Here is a 22,333-nt window from a genome sequence, read left to right as displayed (position 1 = left end):
TTTAATTTTTTGGAATAGTCTGAGGAGGATAGGTTTTAGTTCTTCCTTGAATGTTTGGTAAAACTCTCCTTTGAAGCCATCTGGCCCTGGGCTTTTGTTTGCTGGAAGCTTTTTGATGACTGTTTCAATTTCTTCCCAAGTCACTGCTCTATTGAGATTTTTAGATTCTTCCTGATTGAGTTTTGGAAGTTTGTATTTTTCTAGGAATATGTCCATTTTCTCCAGGTTGTTCTGTTTGTTGGAATAGAGTTGTTCATAGTATTTTGTAACAATCTTTTGTATTTCAGCGGGATCTGTTGTTATTTCACCTCTTTCATTTCTGATTTTGTTTATTTGGGTCCTCTCTCTTTGTTTCTTGGTTAGCCTGGCTAGAGGTCCATCTATCTTGTTTATCCTTTCAAAGAACCAGCTCTTGGTTTTGTTGATCTTATGTATTGTTTCTTTGGTCTCTATGTCGTTTATCTGTGTTCTGATTTTTGTTATTTCCTTCCTTCTGCTTACACTGGGCTTTTCTTGTTGCTCTTTTTCTAACTCTTTGAGTTGTAGAGTTAGATCATTTGTTACCATTTTTTCTAGTTTTTTGCAATAGGCTGGTAGGGATATGAACTTCCATCTCAAAACTGCTTTTGCTGTGTCCCATAGATTTTGGATAGTTGTGTTTTCATTGTCATTTGTTTCCAGGATGTTTTTAATTTCTTCCTTGATTTCTTTGGTAACCCAGTCCTTGTTTAATAGCATACTGTTTAGTCTCCATGTGTTTGATTTCTTTGGATTTTTTTCATTGTAGTTAATTTCCAGTTTTATGCCACTATGATCTGAGAAGATGCTTGATATGATTTCTATCTTCTTGAATTTGAAGAGACTTTGCCTATGTCCCAAAATGTGTTCTATCTTTGAGAATGTCCCATGTGCTCTTGAGAAGAATGTATATTCTGTGGCTTTGGGGTGGAATGTTCTGAAGATGTTGGTTAATTCCATCTGGTCTAGCGAGTCATTTAGGATTGATATTTCTTTGCTGATTTTTTGTTTAGATGATTTGTCAAAGGGTGATAGTGGGGTATTAAAATCTCCTACTATAATTATATTGCTATTAATCTCTCCCTTAATGTCCTCCAGCAGTTTTTTTATATATTGGGGTGCTCCCGTGTTGGGTGCATATATATTTACCAGGGTTATTTCATCTTGTTGGATTGCTCCCTTTAGTATTATGAAGTGGCCTTCATTATCTCTTGTAATGTCCTTCACTCTGAGATCTAATTTGTCAGATATAAGTATTGCTACCCCAGCTTTTTTTTCATTTCCATTCGCCTGGAAAACCTTTTTCCATCCCTTCACCCTCAGTCTGTGTGCATCTCTTTTTCTGAGGTGGGTTTCTTGTAGACAACAGATGTATGGGTCTTGTTTTCTTATCCAATCCAACACCTTATGTCTTTTGATTGGAGCATTTAGTCCATTTACATTTAAAGTTATTATTGATGGATACTTATTTGACGCCATTTTTATTCTATACCCCTGTGTTCCTTCTTTGCTTTGTATTTCTTTAATTTTACAGTAGACCCTTTAGCATTTCTTGCATTGCTGGTTTGGTGGAGATAAATTCCCTTAATCTGTTTTTGTCCGTGAAGCTCCTGATTTCACCTTCACTTTTGATTGATAGCCTTGCTGGGTATAGTATTCTTGGATTCAGACCCTTCCTTTGCATGACTTTGTATATTTCATCCCATTCCCTTCTGGCCTGATAAGTTTCTGTGGAGAAATCAGTTGCTAGTCTGATGGGGGTTCTTTTACATGTAACTTTCTGTCTCTCTCTGGCTGCTTTTAAAATTCTTTTTTTGTCGTTGGTGTTTACCAGCTTAATTATAATGTGCCTAGGGGTTGGTTATCTGGAGTTCATTTTGCTTGGGACTCTGCGAGCATCTTGGATTTGTGTGAGTTTTTTCTTTATCTCAGGAAAGTTTTCTGTCATTATTTCTTGAAATACGTTTTCCATGTCTTCCTCAATTCCCTTTCCTTCTGGAACCCCTATTATCCTAATATTGTTTTGTTTTGTATTGTCCCAAAGTTCCCTTAGACTTTCCTCCTGTTTTTTAATTTTTTTTTCCAGAAGTTGTTCTAATTGGGTATTTTTTCCATCTTGTCTTCTAGCTCGCTGATGCGGTCCTCTGCTTCTTCTAATCTACTCTTGATGCTTTCTATTGAGTTCTTTACAGTAGCAATGTCATTTTTCATTTCTTCTTGGTTTTTCTTCATTTCGTCTTGGTTCTTACTCATATTGTCAAATTTGTCTTCCATTCTTTTTAGCCATCTTATGATCATTACTCTGAATTCTTGCTCAGGTAGGTTGCTTGCCTCTATCTCGTTTACTTCCTTTTCTGGTGAAGCCTGCTTTTCTTTCATATGCGGGGTGTTTTTTGGTCTCCCCATGATGTCTGGTTGTGTAGTTTTGTCTCTCCTGCTTTGATTTAAAGGCACAAAATACAACACAACCAGGTACAACACACAAGGCACTGAATAGAAATGTGTTTGCGATATTAATAACCACCAATAAGGGTGGTTGTGTTGACTAGAACCCAGAATAACAAAGACATACAATCAAACAAAAAGCATAGGCAAATCAATCTTATAACAAAAAGCATATAACTTCAGTATAGTTAACATTCAACATACAACTTCAAAGAGTTAGAGAGAAAGACTGTTTTTTGTTTTGTTTTGTTTTGTTTTTTAGGACAACTGCGAGGGAGGTGTGAATGGGTTTGGAGCAGGTAGTTGGAAATTAGATATATACAAGTAGGGTGAAATTTTAGGAGGGGGTAGACAGAAGGAATGGGGAAAATCTAGAGCAGGAAAGGTTTAAGATAAACGGGGTACCAAAGGAAAAGATCGGAAAGAGGGTGAAGGCATAAAGGTAGGGTTGAGATAGAATAAAGCGTTGGAGAAGGAAAGATAGATAAAGACTGTAGAACAGTAATCCTGAAATTAAAAAAAATATATATATATATAATCAAATGAAGTAAAAATAATAAAAATAAACAAAAGAAAATAAGATGAAAAAGGTAAATTAGTAGTAGTAATAATGTTGATTACATATACAATGTAATAATTATAAAGATAAAATCAAGTGAGGAAAAAGAAAAAAAATAGTTTCTTAGTAAACGTTGCAAATAATGAAAACAAAAATAAAAAACAAAAATTTAAAAATTAAAAAAAATTTTTTTCAAAATTTTAAATAAAATTTGCAGTAATGAAGGTCATTCGCTTCCTCTATTGTTATGATCCAGTCCTGATTTTTATGCAGGTTTTGCTTTATTTTTATTACACTAGAGTCAATTTGTGGATTAGCCTCTGGGGGCAGTGTTTCTAGGTTGACTTCCCAGACTCTAGTCTCCAGCTTTCTTTTTTTTTTCCTTTTTTTTTTTTTTTTCTCTGAAGCAGGAACTACGGAGGGGGGAGGGGGCAGATCTGAGCAATTGCAATCTCCCGCAACTCTCCGATATCCCTCCGAGGCAGATTCAAATGTGTTGCTCTTTAGATATCTCCCATTAGGAGCCCCGTCCACCTTCACCAGTGACAACCGCCCAACAGCTGGGGCTTCTACTTGTAATCACTGCCCTTGTCTTCCAGCTTCTGTGCGCTCTGTGCGCGCAGGCTTTTGTCTTCGCCGCGAGCGCTCTCCACCCTCTCCCCCCGAAATCTGACCTTTTCGCCGAGCAGTGGGGCACTCCAGTGCAGCCAGGTGTTCGCGCTGCCTGGGATCGGCGTTCTGGGGGTCACAGATGCTTGGTGGTCGCTGCGGCTGTGGATATTCAGGTCTCTCTTGGTTCCATTATACTTAAATGTAAACAAGAAAACTATACATATTTTAGAAAATAGAAGGCTAGAAAAAGATTTCTTAAACAAGGCATTAAAAGCACCAACCATAAATACAAATATTGATAATTTTTATCAAAGCTTCTATTTATCAAACAATATCATTAAAATATTAAGCAATTCCCAGAACATAGTACAGCTATTCAGAAAATATAAATAATCCCTACAAACCAATAAAAACAGGACAGTAACCCAACAGAAAAGCAAGCAAAAGGTAGGACCTGGCATTTTTTATGTTATTTATTTATTTATTTATTTATTTAATATATTTTATTGATTTTTTAAAATATATTTTTTTATTGATTTTACACAGAGAGGAATTGAGAGGGACAGAGAGGTAGAAACGTCGATGAGAGAGAAACACTGACCAGCTGCCTCCTGCACACACCCCACTGGGCAACCAAGGTACATGCCCTTGACCGGAATTGAATCCGGAACCTTTCAGTCCGCAGGCCGACGCTCTATCCATTGAGCCAAACCGGTCCCGGCTTTTATTGATTTTTTAGGAAGAGAGAGGGATAGAGAGTTTGAAACATCAATGAGAGAGAATCATCAATCAGCTGCCTCTTGCACACCCCCTACTGGGGATGTGCCCACAATCAAGGTACATGCCCTTGACCGGAATCGAACTTGGGACCTTTCAGTCTGCAGTCTGACGTTCTATCCATTGAACCAAACTGGTTTCGGCGGACCTGGCATTTTATAGAAGAAAAAATATGGAAGTGGCCAATAAACATGAGAATATATTTAAATTTTATTAGTAATCAAGGAAATACAAATTAAAACCACAAATTCACACTCCTTAGATAATCAAAAATTTAAGCCTTGAGTTTTCTGGGCAGACAGTTATTATTTGCAGTAGATAGTTTTTATTTATTTATTTTTTTAAAATATATTTTATTGATTTTGTACAGAGAGGAAGGGAGAGAGATAGCGAGTTAGAAACATCGACGAGAGTCATCGATCAGCTGCCTCTTGCATACCCCCTACTGGAGATGTGCCCACAACCAAGGTACATGCCCTTGACCGGAATCGAACCCGGGACCCTTCAGTCCCCAAGCTGACGCTCTATCCATTGAGCCAAACCGGTTTCGGCTGCAGTAGATAGTTTTGTTTCTTCCCTGGGAAGAAACATGATAAGGAACAACTTGAACTATGGAGTGTAAATCCATTGGCACAATCACATTAGAAAAAAATGAGTTAGCAATAAGTGGAAGTTGAAATTGCACATACCTTTCAAATAATTTCCCTTCCTAGGGTTATTTTAAGAGTATTGTGTCCCAAACTTCCCCTGATAATATTGGTATGGCACACATTTTCTCTGGTAATGTTGGTACGATATCATCTATTTACTATCCTTTATAATAAAAGCCTAATATGCTAAGTGTGCGGTCATCCTTTCAGCCAAAACATAATATGCTAATGATACGCTCAGGCCATTCAACTGCTCACTATGATGTGCACTGACCACCAGGGGGCAGACACTATGACCAGTAAGTTAGCTTGGTGCTCGGATCCAGCCAATCAGGACTGAGCAAGGCAGATGGACATGCCCTGGAGCCCTTCCATAGTCCCTCCCTAGCTGGCCAACCTTCTTAGTCCTTCCCTGGCCTTGATCATGCACCCATGGGGTCCTTCGGCCTGGCCTGCGCCCTCCCACAATCTGGGAGCCCTCGGGATGTTGGAGAGCTGGCTTCAGCCCAATCCCACAGACCAGGCTGGGGGACCTCCCTGGTGTACAAATTCGTGAACCAGGTCTCTAGTCTATATATAGCAAAGTGTCCCCTCAGGAATTCAACTGGGAGACCAGGAGTTCGATCGCTTCCTATGACATGTGTTGACCACCAGGGGGTGGTGCAGAACATGGTCGGTGGCCAGAGGCAGCAGTGGGGCATGGTATGCTGGTGGCGAGGGAAGGAGGAAGCGGGGAGGCGGGGAACCTGATTGGCCCTGATTGCAGGCCAGGCCTTGGGACCCTACCCGTGCACAAATTTTATGCACCGGTACTCTAGTGTAGTATAAAAATGAGGCTACTAAAATCAGCAATAATTTGACTGGGGGGAGTTTAATTACCCCAAGTCCTGTCAAGTCACTTTGGGAGATAAGAGCAATAACTTGGACGCATCTCTAACTCACTGTGAAACTTGCTTGTGTGCACCAGGAGATTTGTATGGGAATGTTGTAGCAGGTTCTGTTGCAAGTTTAGGTAGTCCCTAAATCCATCTGCAGCTATCATAGCATGTCAAATTTGTGGCTGGCGGGCTGCATGCCTCGTTTATTCTGATCTACAGAATAAATTATATTCTTTCTAAAATCAAATACCATACAGCAGTGAAAATTAATTAACTACTATCTACATTTATCAGCGTGGATGAATCCCACAAACAACATGCAATTAAGACTATGTCTTGCAGAGGATCATTAACAAAAATTATTCTTTTGATTGGAAGAAGTATTTCATGATAAAATAAACATAGGAGAAATAAATTTCTGTAAGATCTGTTGTTGAATTTATGTTATTTTGGGAAAGTTTTTCATGGTTCAGTACTTGGTTATTTTAAGATTGACATCTAATCAAAAGTGCCTCTTATTGCTCTCCAGAAATGTAGTACTCAACTTTAAAAATGAAAAAATTTTAAAGACCTCTGATGTATGGATGAGATGTATGTAAATATTTAAAATGTATAACTTTATTTTTTAAATTTATCTTTATTGTAGAGAGTATTACAGGTGTCCCCCTTGTTTCCCCCATTCACCCTTCTGCCCACCTCTGCCTCTCCCTCAAGCCTTAAAAAATGTAGAGCTTTAATATGTATAGTGTTAAGCTATATGTCATGTGTTTATTTTGTCAGACCGTGCTCAAAAGTCTTTGGTGGTCTTCAACCTGTTTGACCGTACCAGGGCAAATATACTTAAGAGCAATTGAATTCTGTTTGACAAGTTATTTTATACTCATCTAATTTAAAGACTACTATATACAGTAGTCTTGAAATTTAGGGCAGTGTCTTAGAAAACAAATAGCTTTGGTCAATGGTAACTTTGTTGTCTAAGCTTTTTCTACAACTTTTTTTTTTTTTTTACAAGTTCTTTGACTTTTTTTCCCTCCCTTTAGCAACATATAAATGAATATATAGTTAATACTGACTCAGGAGTTAGACTCTGAGAGCAAATTTTTAAAGTTAGACTTACAGTTCATTACTTGCTTGTAATTTCTATTGTGAAATATTTGCTTGCCTTTAAGAATCATTTTTTGTTTAATAATTTGATGTGTAAGTTGGACATGCTTCACCCTTCCAACATGGATCTGCTCTGCCTATGGTAAAAAGGGACCTGATTGGGCATTAGAAATCCTATTTTCTTCATGAAATCATTTGGCCTTGGGCACATAAATTAGTCTCTCTGTATTAGTTTCCTCCTCTATAAAATTAGTTTCCACCACTTACCCTGCTTACCAAACAAAGTAGTATGGAAATCATATGAACTAGAATATCCCCACACTCTGAACTGTCAAGATTTATACACAGTAAGGTCCTGTTGTTAGCCATTTTGTAAATCATTGGTGTTCCCTGGTTTTGTTTTTGTTTTTCATTTTTCTAACTTCAGTGTCTGCCAGAAGGAATTTTGGAATGAAGCCCTATGGTTTTGTCTTCCTCCTTAATCTTTATCCTGGTGTTGAATCTGGGTTTATTCAGAAATATGGACCAAGTAAAAACATTGGCCTTCTGGAGGTAGCTCATTTCTTATTATTTAGTAAAGTTTAAGTACAGTTTTGCAAAACATTTTCTTTTTGCTAGTTTTTCACTTTTCTTCTTCCTTTTTAAACCCATATAGTACAGTTCCCAGGACATTGTTATAAGGGTATGAAGTTAAAGTATCAAAATCCCTGGGATTGAGTATAGCTCCACTGTGGCCCTTGGGAATGCGATTTAGCTTCATTATGCTCCAGTTTCTTCATTTATGAAATGAAGGTGGTAATAATGCATAGTATATAAGGTTGTTATGTGGTTTAAATGAGATAATACATGTAAATTGCTTAATACAGGACCCAGAACATAGAAAATGCTCAGAATGTTTTAGTATTATTACATAATTATTAATAATGATTTCTGAAAAGCTATTCAACTTCCCACTCTTTTAAATGAAAGCAACATCTTAGTGTATTTTGATATATTCTTTCTATAGACACTTCTTATATTTTATGTTTAGGATATAACTTTTAATTTTGTGGAAGGGTTGAACTAGACTGTAATTGAGTTTAATATTTAAATGTTACATTTTAATATTCAGTAAGAAATGGCTAATATCTAAAAATTGTTTATTCTAGTTTTTTCAAGCTATTAACCTAATTAACCAGAGTAAATTTAACAGCCTTTCTTTTCTCTTTTTCTTTCTTTCATTGTTTTTTGAGAGGGGAAGGAAAAGGGAGGGAGGAAGGAAGAGAAGGAGAGAGAGAGAGAGAGAGAGAAACAGTAATGGGTTGCCTCCTGTAAACCTACAACCTAGGTATGTGCCCTGATTGAGAATCAAACTTTTCAGCCTCTTGGTGTATTGGATAACACTCCAACCAACTGAACCACCCGGCCAGGGTGATTTCACAGGCTTTTTAAAAGATATTCCATGAACCAGGAAAAATATATTATTTATCCTCAAGTCAACCTTGTGATATAGAAATTATTTTTTTTTCGGAGTTTAGTACTGAAGCTAAGATAATTTGTGAGACCTGCTATGAGAATATAAACACTAAAGAGGGCAGGATTTTATTTTTCTTATTTTATTCACCATTGTATTTCTAGTGCCTAAAACAATGGTTGGCAGATAGTAGATAGTCTGTAGAAGTTTGTTGACCATTTAATTTTTAAATTTTTTATTTGTTGATTTTATAGAGGGGGGGAACATTGTTGTTTCACTTATTTATACATTCATTGGTATTCTTGTACATGCCCTGATTAGAGGTCAAACCTGCAACCTTGACATATCTAGCCAACTGAACTACCCACCCAGGGCTTGTTGACTATTTTAAATGAATTTTATGAACACAGATTCTTGTTCAAGCCTTAGTTTCCTGATGATGGTAAGTTACCTTACAGCTTGCCTATGAAGACTGCTCGGCCTTTTTTTTTTTTTTTTTTTTTTTTTTTTTTTTTATTGCTGTCTTTTTAAAACTATTCTTAGGGTTCGTTTTAAAACTGGTAGGCAACAAACATTTAAAAATGTTTTTATTGATTTCAGAGAGAGGAAGGAAGTGGGAAAGAGAGACAGAAACACTGATGAGAGAGAAATGTTGATCAGCTGTCTCCTGCACTCTCCCTACTAGGGATTGAGCCTGCAACCCAGGCATGTACCCCAGACTGGGAATCTAACCTGTGACCTCCTGATATATGATGCTCAACCAACTGAGCCAGGCCAATAGACATTTTTATTTATTTATTTATTCATTTATAATTTATTAAAATATATATTGATTTATTTATAGAGAGGAAGGGAGAGGGATAGAGAGTTATAAACATCTATGAGAGAGAATCATCGATTAGCCTCCTTTTGCACACCTCCTACTGGAAATGTGCCCACAACCAAGGTACATGCCCTTGACTAGAATCGAACCTGGGGCCCTTCAGTCTGCAGGCTGGCGCTGTATTCACTGAACCAAACCAGTTAGGGCAGGTATTTTAAAATATACAACATTTATGAGAATGCCACTTGAATAAAGTGTGGTGTCACCTTTCCAGCTCCTTGAGGCTTGTAGGTGAGAGATGATGTAGTTGAAAAACAATGGAAAGGTATGAGAACTGGGGATAGAGTGAGGAAACTAGGCAGCTTACTGACCTCTTTATTGTAACTTAGTGCTTCTGCTTCAATGTTGTGGATTTCCTACATTATTAAAACATAGAAACAATTAGTTCAATATATAAATAATTTTACACCTTATTTTGTTATTTTTATTCCTCTAAAGCTCTTTCTTTAGAGATATTCAGTAAGAATCAATTATGTTCATGTTTCAACTTATGTAGACTTTTAACCTTGGAACATGTAAATTATCTTTTTTTTTCAAACTGTAACTTAACTGTGAACCCTGATTTACATATAAAATACAAGTGTATTTTTTTGTTATACAGTGAATTTTGCCATCTTTTATTATATTACTGTGTGGGTATCTTTCACAATTCTTGCTTATCATTGGTGATGTTTTCAAAAGATGACCTCTCCTTGTTCCTTCTAAATCTTATTCTAGGCTCTTTCCCCTAATACTCTGTTAAGAGCAAAACAAAATTGTCTGGGAGAAACTGATGTCTGTCATTTTCTTCAGTCTTCAGGAAAATAAATTAGAATTATTTTAGACTAGTCTAGTATTGCACCACCCTACTATTACCCTAATATTTTACATCTGAATTACTTCTTTGTTAACATAAATCCTTCTTTTCTCTTTCTGGAATTGAATAGTTGCCTCAATAATTTCTTCATATAAAAGAACCATTTACCTTATGCAATCTGTTCCTATTAAATGTAAATGAAATCAGTGTATTCTAAATGCATTAGGGGACTTTTCAGTTAAGAATTCCTTTTGTAAAAGCAATAATTACCTACAATTATGTTTTGGGTTGCTTTTTGTTTGTTTGTTTTTTCAGTTGTTAGTGGTAGTTTTTTGTTTTATTTTTCTAGATTTGGATTTTCAAATTCAGGGTTTACTTTAAAAAGGGTATACTTAGAAGTGATTTCTAAGGTCATTTTGGAACTTTGTCTTCTCTGAATTAAGATGCACTGAGACAAGCAGTAATTTGAGGTTTTCTATACTGAATATTAAATTGGTTGTTTTCTAAGAAAGAAAATAACTTTAGTCTTCTTTCTAGTGTCCTGTGACTTACAGTCAGTAGAGGGGTTTTTAAAGACAACATCAGCCAGCTGTCATTATGATGAGTATAATTTCTTTGTGCTTAAAATCTGGTTTTACTTTACCCTTCCTCTTTTGTGTTGCAGCTGGTGGATAGCGAGGTGGTCATGCTTTCAGCACACTGGGAAAAAAAGAAGACGAGCCTAATAGAGTTACAGGAGCAGCTTCAGCAGCTTCCAGGTTTAATAGCAGATTTAGAATCCATGACAGCAAATCTGAGTAAGTTTCTTGTTTGTATCTGTACATTACCTTTAGAAGTTAAAATAATTTGGACTGGACCTGGTATAATTTCAAAACTTTCTAAGATTATATTAAATTCTTGGTTAATAGAACTTTTTAGAAAGTGGTATGTTCTAGTTAATTCCATATTCTGATTTAAGGATTAGACAGAAAATGATTTAAAGTTTAGAAATGATTTCTAAAATATACATCAGTAGTTTTTTCTGGCTCAGCTCAGCTCAGAAAACACAATTATAGTATTTTCGATTTTTAAAAGTGACAGGATTATTTTTGTGACATTAGCTCTTTGTTAAAAGTATAAGTATGGCAAATAAAAGGGATTACAGTGACTTTGTCCCGACTATGGTACCGTGTTTCCCCGAAAATAAGACCTACTTACAGGTTTCCTTCTGAGTGAAATATACGGCATCCCTCAAAAATAAGCCCCCCCCCCCCCCAGGCTAAACATGAGAGATTTGGTCCACTGATCCTGAAAGAAATGGAGTTACAAGAAATTCACCAGGAAATTCAGGAATTGGATTGTTATGATGATGTTCCAGAAGGTGATGACATGATTGTCATTGAATAAATGAGTAAATTCTTGATACTGTAGGATTCACAGTTTGTCTGGTTTGTGTTGACAACTACCGTACTACGATACTGTATACAGGTAATAAATTTCCTTTATTTTCATTTAACAATAAATGTGTACCGTATTCTTCTACATGGAAAAATAAGACATCCCCTGAAAATAAGACTTAGCGCATTTTGGGGAGCAAAAATTAATATAAGACACTGTCTTGTTTTCGGGGAAACAGGGTATATACCATGGTAGTTGTTGCTTTTCAAATTAGGTCTGCTTAGAGCATCAAGTCTTATAGTATGCTTTTTTTTCCCCCTCTTCAAACTGAAAAGAGATCAAACAAATCCACTTACCAGAGGGTATCTGTTTGACTAAAGTTGTACCTTGTGGAAGTTTATATTTTTTTAGTATTTGTTTTTTGTTTTATTGCAATGAATTTTGCTGATATTCTTTATTTCTTGAGCTTATATTTAGAAAATTAACATTTATGTTTGACAATGCTACATCCTAGGATAATATTATGGCTTACTACTTTCTAACTAAGCTTGAGGTCTTAAGGGTTAAGAGCTGTCTGCAGAGGAGATAACGTTTTGAGCTAATAATCTGGTCAGATCCAGAAGCTGCTTGGTTTCCACAAAAGAATATCCAGCCAGCCCTAAAGAGATGTAGACATGGTAAGCAGGCTATGCTAAGGCTTGTAGCAACCATTTGTAACCAAGTGGTGGCTGTTGTGTAACAGAAATAGATAGCACTTCTGACTAGGTGGTGTGGTTATACAATTTTGGCAAGCCTGTGGGTTATAAAAGCGGAAATTCCTTTGACACCTGAAGTGTCTCATGCTGAGCTTTAGAGTGATCTCAGCCTTGCAGATGCCAGCACAGATTAAAGAATATTTTTGTCTGTCTGCCAGGGAGTGATAGCTGAAAATTCTGGCACCCTCTTAAAGGGCCAGCACACAAAATTCCCTGTGGAGCCACTCACCTTGTGCTACAGCAGCAGGAGGGTGAAGTGGACTGGAGCTGTGAGAGCAGAAGACAGGACTGGAGACTGGGGGATATAGCTCAGAAGTCAGACACCCCAAGTTTTTTGGGCTGAGTTATTCTTTTATGCAGCTCAGGACATTTTTCCCACAGAGACATTTGCCTTGCCTAAAGGGAAGACAGTCAACACACCTTATTGGAAAACACCTTGTTCTGAGGTGATTTAAGAGATTAAAAGTAACAATTAGCCTTCAGGCAGAAGCAACTGCCCCACCCTGTTGAAAAAAAACCTCTCACCTCACCTCAGGAGGATTGCCTGGGGGACAATTCAAGTCAGAACCCTATTGGCCTATAGGCAGAGGCATTCTTTTGGAGGCTTTGAGTTTTTGCCCAATCTAATTAGTCAGAAACAACCTTTAACACTCTCCTACACTAGAGATTGAGAGGTATAGAGGATCTACCTAATAGTTACAAACCCAAACAGATAGTCAAAATGAGGAGACAAAGAAACAATCCCCAAATGAAAGGACTAGAGAATTCTCCAGAAGAAGAGATAAATAAGCAGAGTTAAGAAAATTATCTGAAACAGAGTTCAGAGTAATGATGTAAAGATGCTCAACAGCATGAAAAAAAGATACAGTAACTATGAAAAAGCACAATCTGAGGTAAAAAAATGGCATAGCACAAATAAAGAACACATTGAAAGGAATACATAGCAGATTAGGGGAAGCTGAGGATTGAATCAGTGAATCAGAAGACAGAATTGAAAATATCACTCAATCAGAGAACCAAACAGAAAAAACAACTAAAACACAGGAGGACAGCTTAAGGGAGCTGTAGGACAATGTGAAACATAACAATATTAGAATAGCAGGTGTGGCAGAAGAGACAGAAAGGGAGAAAGGAATAGAGAACATCACAATTAAAATGCCAAAAATTAAAGACAAAGAGAAAATCTTAAAAGTAGCAAGAGAAACGTGTTACCTACAAAGGAGTTCCCAAAAGGCTGACATCTGATTTCTCATCAGAAGCTTTACAGGTTAGAAGGCAATGGCTTGAAGTACTCAAGGTAATGGAAAATAAAGATATGAGACCAAGATTACTATATCCAGCAAGACTATCATTCAAAATAGATGGTCAAATAAAGAGCTTCCCAGACAAAAAAAAAAAGGCTAAAGGAGTACATCACCACCAAGTATCATTACAAGAAAGGCTAAAGGTGCTTACATTATAGCATGTAAAGAAGAAACAGAGCCAAAACCAGTTTGGCTCAGTGGATAGAGCGTCGGCCTGTGAACTGAAAGGTCCCAGGTTCGATTTTGGTCAAGGGCACGTACGTTGGTTTCGGGCACATCCCCAATAGGGGGAGGGAGTGCAAGAGGCAGCTGATTGATGTTTCTCTCTCATCAATGTTTCTAACTCTCTATCTCTCTCCCCTCCTCTCTGTAAAAAATCAAAATATATTTTTTTTAAAAATAAGAAGAAACAGAGAGAAACCTAGCTATACAGAATTCAAATAATAACAAATAAGTACCTATCAATAATAACATGATTAGGTCTTATGGGTAAGAAGACAAGAATACCCTAACATCTCTTCCTGTTTTTCAGTATGACCTTTTTTTTTTTTTTAAAGCAAAACAAAAATGATTTACAAAACAATTAGCAAATCCTAAAACAGGTTTGTTTGCTTTTTTCTGTGTGAATAAAGTTACCTGGATGATATTTGGAATGCTGTTGCTCATTAATAGTAGTTAATATTATAACACTGTATGTCACAGATTGTTAGGTGCTTTACTCTTCCTACGAATCCTACAAAATTAGTTTTATTATTCCCTACTTTACAGAGAAGGAAAGTAAGGTTTGGGGAGGCTGTGATTTGCTCTGTGCCACAAACAGTGTGGATCCAGGATCCCAACTACAGTGATGAGTCCCATTGGGGGATGAGGCAGTTAGGATCACAGCTTTCAGTAGACCTTAGGAAGTGTATTCATAAAGCCCTAGTTGTTAATTTTTTTTCCTGGTGTTATTTGTTTGTTATTTTTGAAGGGAGGGCATGGAAAAAATATCCTGTGATTTAGAAGAAATGTGAAATAACTGTGGTTGCCCTTTGCGTTCTTACGGGTATAGGCATGACCCTTTTCAAGTCTTTGATAATTAACTGATGGAAAAATAGCTTCCAAGGTACGTTGCATTTTCTTTTCAGACACTTTCTTTTAGCTTATTTATGTTCCTGCATCTCTTTGAGTTGCTGCTTTTCATTGGTTGTATATTTCTTTGCAGAGATATTCTATGATAACCCCCCCCCCTTTTTTTTCTTGCCAACTTAGATTAAATTCTGTTTAGAGATGTGCTTTGTTTGATACCACTCTATTGATTAAATGCATTTTCCATTCTTCTAATTATTTTCATAGTTAATTCTTCTTAGGAAATGCAGTTTATATACATCTTTCTTAAAATAGAAATTATTGTATTTTCATTCTCAATTAGAATTCTATTATCCTGAAAAAATTTTTTAGTTAGTGATCTATGACCTTCCTCTTTAGAAACTGCATCATGGTTTCTTAAATGAATGGGGTGGGCTTCCCAAATGCTCACTTGAATTATCTGTCTGTTAATCTGAGGACTTAACCATAACATAAGATCAGGAGGCAGACCTGTGTCTAACCCATCTAGAGCTATTTTTGGAGAGTTAATTCTTAGAAGATACCTCTATAATATGGTTGGTTTTTATATTTATTGCCAATCTAAATATCAGTAGCATTTGAAATACATGCTATCTTTGTGTTTTAATCTATTGCTGTTATTTGTCTGATATTTCTATTTAGTGATGCATGACTGTAGAAGATAGCGGCAAGTCAGAACTGGAGTTCAAGAGACCTAGAATTTGTTGACCTACAATAAGCTATAGAGCACATGTGTCAAACACAAGGCCCGCGGGCCAAATCCGTCCCACCAGGCCTTGCAATGTGGCCCGCACCGCGCTGTCATCACTGCACTCCGCTGCGTTTCCATCACAATGACAGTTTATGACTGTTCAGTAAACCATTCAGCCCGCGATTTAGGCTGGATTTTAGATTTTGGCCCCTTCTCTGATTGAGTTCGACACCCCTACTATAGAGAGATGTTTTGAAAATGTGACTTTTAGATAAGCAACTTAAAGCTTATTGGAATTAGTGCTGCTGTTCTTTACAGGAGCCATATTTTGAATCCAAATTTGTTGGGGTAACTTCTATAAACATATACCTATCCTATCTAATAAAAGAGTAATGTTCAAATTGACCATACTTCTGCTACACCCACAAACCATGCCGACCAGCCAATCAGAGCAAGTATGCAAATAAACCCAACCTAGATGGCTATAACCACAGAGAGCAGAAGGGAGGCTTGGGTTGCCCTGGCAACAGAGGAAGCCAAGCTTTCCACCTGCCCTTGCAGGCCTAGGCCTCTACTCAAGGATACAGAGTTTTAATTATAGAAGGTAAACAAATCCAAACAGAAATGGCTGCAGCAACAAAGTTTCAATTGTAGAAGATACATAAATCCCAGATACCGGGGTCTCTGCTTGGGTCGCCAGGGGATGTGGCCGGCCTGAAAACAACCACAGACCCCTCACCCAGGCCACCCCACACCCCAAAGGAACCCCTACCCTGATCCGGGACACCCTTCAAGGCAAACCAGCCACCCCCGACCCATGCACTAGACCTCTATCCTATCCCATGTGGTCAAAGATCCTGCCCCCATGTGGCCACAAGATGGCCACCATAAGATGGCCAGCAAGGGAGGGCAGTTGAGAGGGACCAGGCCTGCAAGGAAGGGCAGTTGGGGCAATCAAGCCTGCAGGGGAGGGCAATTAGGGGTGACCAGGCTGACAGAGGAGGGAAGTTGGGGGTGACCAGGCCTGCAGGGAAAGGCAGTTGGGTGGGACCCAGGCCTGCAGGGGATAACAGTTGGGGGGGGGGGGGGATCAGGCCTGCAGGGGAGGGCAGTTAGGGGTGACCAGGCCTGCAGCAGAGCAGTTAGGCATCAATCAGTCTGGCAGCAGAGTGGTTAGGGGGTGATCAGGCTGGCAAGCAAAAGCAGTTAGGGGCAATTAGGAAGGCAGGCAGGCAGGCGAGCAGCTGTGCCAAGAGTCCTGGATTGTGAGAGGGATGTCCGACTGCCACCAGGATCAGGCCTAAACGGGCTGTTGGACATCCCTTGAGGGGTCCCAGATTAGAGAGGGTGCAGGCTGGGCTGAGGAACACCCCCCCTTTTGTGCACGAGTTTCGTGCACCGAGCCTCTAGTCTATATATATATATATATATATATATATATATATATATATATATATATATATAAGCTTAAGTGTCCATCCAACTGGTAGCTATGATGTGCACTGACCAACTGGAGGCAAATGCTTGACGCAGAGGCTGCGGTTATGCTTATTGGCCATATAAGAAATGGCTCTGTGGACCTGATGCTGACGAACCAACACTCTGCTTACCCCAAATGGGATACAGGCCCCACCACCAACCTGGAGCAACAGCCCACCAAATCGCAGCCATCACTGCCAAGACTTCCATGGTGCAAAAATGTGACCCACAGCCCAGCCTAGCCTGTAAACAGTGGCTATGGGCGCCTGGTAATGACACCATCTAGCAATGCCTGGCTTTCTCTTCCTAGTGACAAGCCATTTAAAAATAAATGACACTATGGACCTGGCGCTGACAAACCAACACTTGGCTTCCCCCAAGTGGGACCCAGACCCTTCCACCACCCTGGAGTGACATCCACCAAACCTCAGCCAACGCTGCAAGACTCTATTGCGCAAAATGCAGCCCACAGCCTAGCCCAGCCCAAAACGGTCACTGTGGGTGCCAGGTACTGACATCACATAGGTCATATAACAATGCCCAGCTTACTCTCCCTAGCAACTAACCTTGGAGTTTCTTTAACCCAAGAACATGACTTGCTTTATAGCTAGGTGCAAACATTTAACCAGATGTCTGTGAAGCGTTTTCATGTGCCTCATCTCATTTGATCCTCACAGAAGTCCTGGAGTAGGTACATAGGAAACTTGGTAGAATCCTATTTTCTTTTCATTAGCTGGAAAACGGAGATTTAGAATGTTTAGAAACTTGACCTGACTGAAAAGAAGTAAGAAATGGAACTTGAAAATGACTTCAGGTTTTCTCACTGCACAGAATACAGTCAAACACTGTTGCAGTTAAATATTTTACCCTCTGTTCTCCCTCCATGATCTATAAGAATAATCTGCTTCGTGTTGATATTTATTGTTGTGTTGCTGCAATTACCTGAAGGAGAAGTTGGGGTTCTTCACTGGTGTGGAAAAAGTTTAGCTAAATCAGAAAGCAGCTCTAATTAAGCTCTTGCTGGCACCAATCGCATACGTGTATTTCCCTCTGTCATTGTCGATAATGAATTTGTTGAGACTTCTATTATAGAGAAAGGGCAAATAGCTATATTAAAATATTTTTTCTAATTAATTTCCTTTCAATGTGCATGAATCTGTGCACCAGGCCTCTAATATCAATATAATTTATGAATTTATTTTGATGAATTTATGCATCATTATTAGGTACTAGAAACACTTTGTGTTTTAAATATTAATTCAAATATTGTATTATTTTTTTGGTAGCCTCAAAATATCTTATCACCTGAATACCTTGATATAATATTATAAGGCAATAGTAAAAAATAAAAAGAAAATAATAACTAACCTCTGGTTAGTCACAAGATTCCCTTAACTTCTTTGAACTTTTTACCTTTTCACCGTTGTATCTATTACCTTCCATTTGCCAGGCAACTTAACTCTGTTCTCTAGAGAGTCTGCTTTTATTAGAGAATAACAGCTTTATATGATGTGAGCAGTTTGAACCTTTGATGAAGCTTTGGCTTCATTATCCTATAGTTTAAATATAATGCCTAATTACTTAATCCCTCAGAAATTATTAAGTAAGAATGGATTATCCATTCATGTTGGTTGTTTTTTAATGGGGTGTGACCATCCAGCTTATAAAAGCCTGTGTAATATAAAGCTTGTTATAAAAAAGTAAAATAAAATAAAGGTATGCTGGGAACTGGAAAATAAGGGATATAAACTAACTTGTGGATCTAGGTTTGAATCCCAATCCCACAACTTATTTTTGTGAAATGCCAAGCAGGTTTCTTAACTGCTCCAAGCTTTAGTTTCTTCATCTGCAGAATGAGGATGAGAGTACCTTACCTGCTTCATAGGGTATTTATAGGGTCAAATGATAAATGTAAAGTAGTCAATAGAGTGCCCATACATATTTAGACATCTGCTGAGTGTCATGTGCTGCTTGTAGGCTCTGGGGATATAGCAGTAAGACAGGGCGCCTGCCATCAAGGTGCTCACATTCTAGTGGGAGTTTCTCTAGTTTTTACAAATTTATAAATCCATTGTTCTTTGACAGAGGGCTTGGATGGGTGTTATGCAATTTAGCTTGTCCTGCAAAATAGTTCAGAATGAAAAACCACAGAATGAAGTGTGATGAGATGAACAATGTAGTCTTCTGTGCATTGGAAGGATAAATGGAATGTTGTCTAGATTCTATATACTTTTCCATGCTGTGTAATTACCATAGTGTAAAACGACTGAAATGTTTCAAAAGTATTTATTGAATTCTCTTGGACTTCCACTAGAGGGTAGTCAAATGCTATTCCTTTATTGAAATTTAACCTATAGAGTTTAAACTGAATTTTCTCTATTGCCTAGTTTATTTTTTATGACCTACTTTTACTTTAAAAAGACTTACCTTAATCTAGACAGTAGATTCTGTTAGTTTATAAATAACAAAGTGCTGTAAGAAAATGAATTTGTAGCTTTTAAAAACTCTGACCTAAACTGATATATTACTTTTTTGCTTTCTTCTATACAGAATTTGAGAGAGCATCTGGTAGGGAGACTGTCACAGTTCTGTTTCATAAGCTACAATAGATTATCTTTTGTTCAGGTTACTTTCTGAGATAAAACCCTTTAAGAAGCACATTAACTCTCTTTAGATACTTGTATTATACTAAATGATCTAATTTGTTTCATAATGACTTTTGTAAGTTAATCCACTTATTACCATACAATCATTACTGGATTACCTTATTAGATAAAAGAGTAATGTAAGCATCTAAAGAATCTTGTGGTCTTTTAGTACCTGGCCTCTGTGACCTATGGATTTGTAGTTAAAGAAGATTTTTTTGTTCCTTTAGGATAATTATTTTTGTTAGAAAAGTACTCATTAAGTGTGAAATTATTAGGTTTAGCATGCTGCTTCATTTTTCATGTATCATTAATTACACTACATATAGTAACATTTGAAACAAATGGCTCAAAGAAAAATTCCAAACAGAATCGCCCTTCCTCTGGGATAGCCTTCTCACAAAGATTTGTGAAGCTCTTTTCTGCACAGCTGTCAGGCATTCCCAAATGGCTTTTCACAATAAATTCCAGCGATCTTCTCTACTGATCACTAAATGAGACATATGTTGTTGTTACAGTGAGCAAAATGGTGAGATCTGAGCTTCTTATAAAGGTGTATATGTGTCCATGGAGGTCTGCTAGTGTTTCATGTACATGCATTCTAAGTTTGGTTGCCAAATTTACTCATACATGTAACTCATTTTGAAATAGGCAATGAGTAGGTTGTGACAGGAAAATTAATTTATGACCATTAAAACTCACTATAAAATATTCAAAATGTACTTCATGTACATGGTCGTAACATTTAAAGAAAATTTTAAAGTTTTTAATGTATAAAGGGAAGAAAATTTATTTTTTTCAATGCATTTCTCCTATATGTTATTACTAACTTCAGCCTGTTTAAGAGTTAAAAATGGAAAATTCTCTTTGCTTCTACAGTTTTAACTTACTGATAAAGGGGGCTGGTTTGACACACTAATAAAATATCATAATATCTAAGTTCTCTTCCCATTAATTTGTTCTTTTACAAAATGTAGCATCAATTAGATGAACATGAATCATAGATTTGCTTTCTTGGTTATTATTTTACTTAGAGTTATAGACTCATTCTGCCACCAGAAATCGTTCTTAATTCAATTCAACAGACTAGGTATTAGGAGATACAAGATGCAAAAAATACAGTTGTTACCCTTAAGACCCTTTCTAGTTCCTGAAAGAGATGATAGAACACAAGTATAATAGATGTATAATGTCAGTTAGAATGTGAGCCTATATAGGTACGTGGAAGCACAGAAGAGGAAGAGAGCTCTGGGGCCTGGAGGGGGCGATAGCACTGAGAAGGGAGCTCTGGTTGGACAGTGGAGGCAAGCAGGGGCGTCTCGGACAAGCAGGACTATTCTGGGAATAATGAGTCCTGAAGCAAAGTCATAATGAGATTGGAAAAGAGGTTGTGGCCAGGGGGTGATAGATCCCTAACTCCTACGGAGTTAAACTGGATTCTTCAAGTACTTTCGAACCTTTGAAACTTTTTGCTTATTTTTTATTTTTATTCATTTATTTTTAAATCTTTATTGTTGAGAGTATTACAGATGTCCTACTTCCTCCCCCATTGCCTCCCTCCACCGGGTCCTCTCCCACCTCCCACCACCACCTCCTCCCCAGGCCTTCACCACCCTATTGTCTGTATTCATAGGTAATGCGTATATGCATGTAAGATCTTTGGTTAATATCTTCCTGCCCCCAAGCCCCTATACCTGCTTCCCTCTGAATTTTATATACTTGGTTTCATGTTTCCATGTCTCTGATTATATTTTATTTATTGCTTTGTTTTGTTCATTAGTTTTCTTGTTCATTTATTTGGATTTTTACATTCAATTGTTAATAGATACATATTTATTGCCATTTTATTGTTCATATTTTTTATCTTTTCTTCTCCATCTCCCCCCCCCCCCCCCCTTCTTCTTCCTCTTCCTCTTCTTAAAGAATACCCTTCAAGTCCTAGCTGGTTTGGCTCAATGGATAGAGCATTGCCCTGCAGACCAAAGGGTCCCTAGTTCCATTCTGGTCAAGGGTACATACCTTGGTTGCAGGCTCTTTCCTGGCCTGACTTGGTTGGGGCTCATGCAAAAGGCAATCAATTGATGTGTTTCTCTCACATCAATGTTTCTGTCTGTCTTTCCCTCTCTCTTCCACTTTCCCTAAAAATCAATGGAAAAGTATCCTCGGGTGAGAATTAAAAAAAAAAAAAAAAAAGAATACCCTTCAACATTTCATGTGGTACTGATTTGGTGGTGATGAACTCCTTTGCTTTTGCTTGTCTATGAAGCTCTTTATCTAACCTTCAATTCTAAATGATAGCTTTTCTGGGTAGAGTAATTTTGGTAGTACCGTGTTTTCCCGAAAATAAGACATCCTCCAAAAATAAAACCTACTTACAGGTTTCCTTCTGAGTGAAATATAAGGCATCCCCCGAAAACAAGCCCCCCCCCCCACCCCCCAGGCTCTGTCTCAGAATGCTATTGCTACACTTGAGAGATTTGGTCCACTGATTCTGAAAGAAATGAAGTCACAAGAAATTCACCAGGAAATTCAGGAATTGGATTGGTATGATGATGTTCCAGAAGATGATGACATGATTGTCATTGAATAAATGAGTAAATTCTTGATACTGTAGGATTCACAGTTTGTCTGGTTTGTGTTGAGAATTATCATACTACCGTACCATATACAGGTAATAAATTTCCTTTATTTTTATTTAACAATAAATGTGTACCGTATTCTTCTTCATGGAAAAATAAGACATCCCCTGAAAATAAGACCTAGCGCATCTTTGGGAGCAAAAATTAATATAAGACACTGT

General features: G+C 37.6%; 1 protein-coding gene across 4 annotated transcripts in view; it reads left to right on the top strand.

Annotated features, from left to right (window-relative positions):
* The window catches only part of DTNBP1 (dystrobrevin binding protein 1), a 145,685-nt gene that overhangs the window by 26,844 nt on the left and 96,508 nt on the right, over nucleotides 1–22,333 (top strand). For all 4 annotated transcript variants that reach the window (XM_036448076.2, XM_036448078.2, XM_036448075.2 and 1 more), the window contains exon 5: nucleotides 10,840–10,972. In XM_036448076.2, the coding sequence (XP_036303969.1) occupies nucleotides 10,840–10,972 (133 nt within the window). The remainder of the gene's footprint in view (nucleotides 1–10,839; nucleotides 10,973–22,333) is intronic.

The sequence above is a fragment of the Pipistrellus kuhlii genome, unplaced genomic scaffold (genome assembly GCF_014108245.1).
Source record: "Pipistrellus kuhlii isolate mPipKuh1 unplaced genomic scaffold, mPipKuh1.p scaffold_m20_p_2, whole genome shotgun sequence".
Classification (NCBI taxonomy): Eukaryota; Metazoa; Chordata; class Mammalia; order Chiroptera; family Vespertilionidae; genus Pipistrellus; species Pipistrellus kuhlii.
Note: the sequence above shows the minus strand (reverse complement) of the source record. Positions and strands in the feature narration are given on the sequence as shown.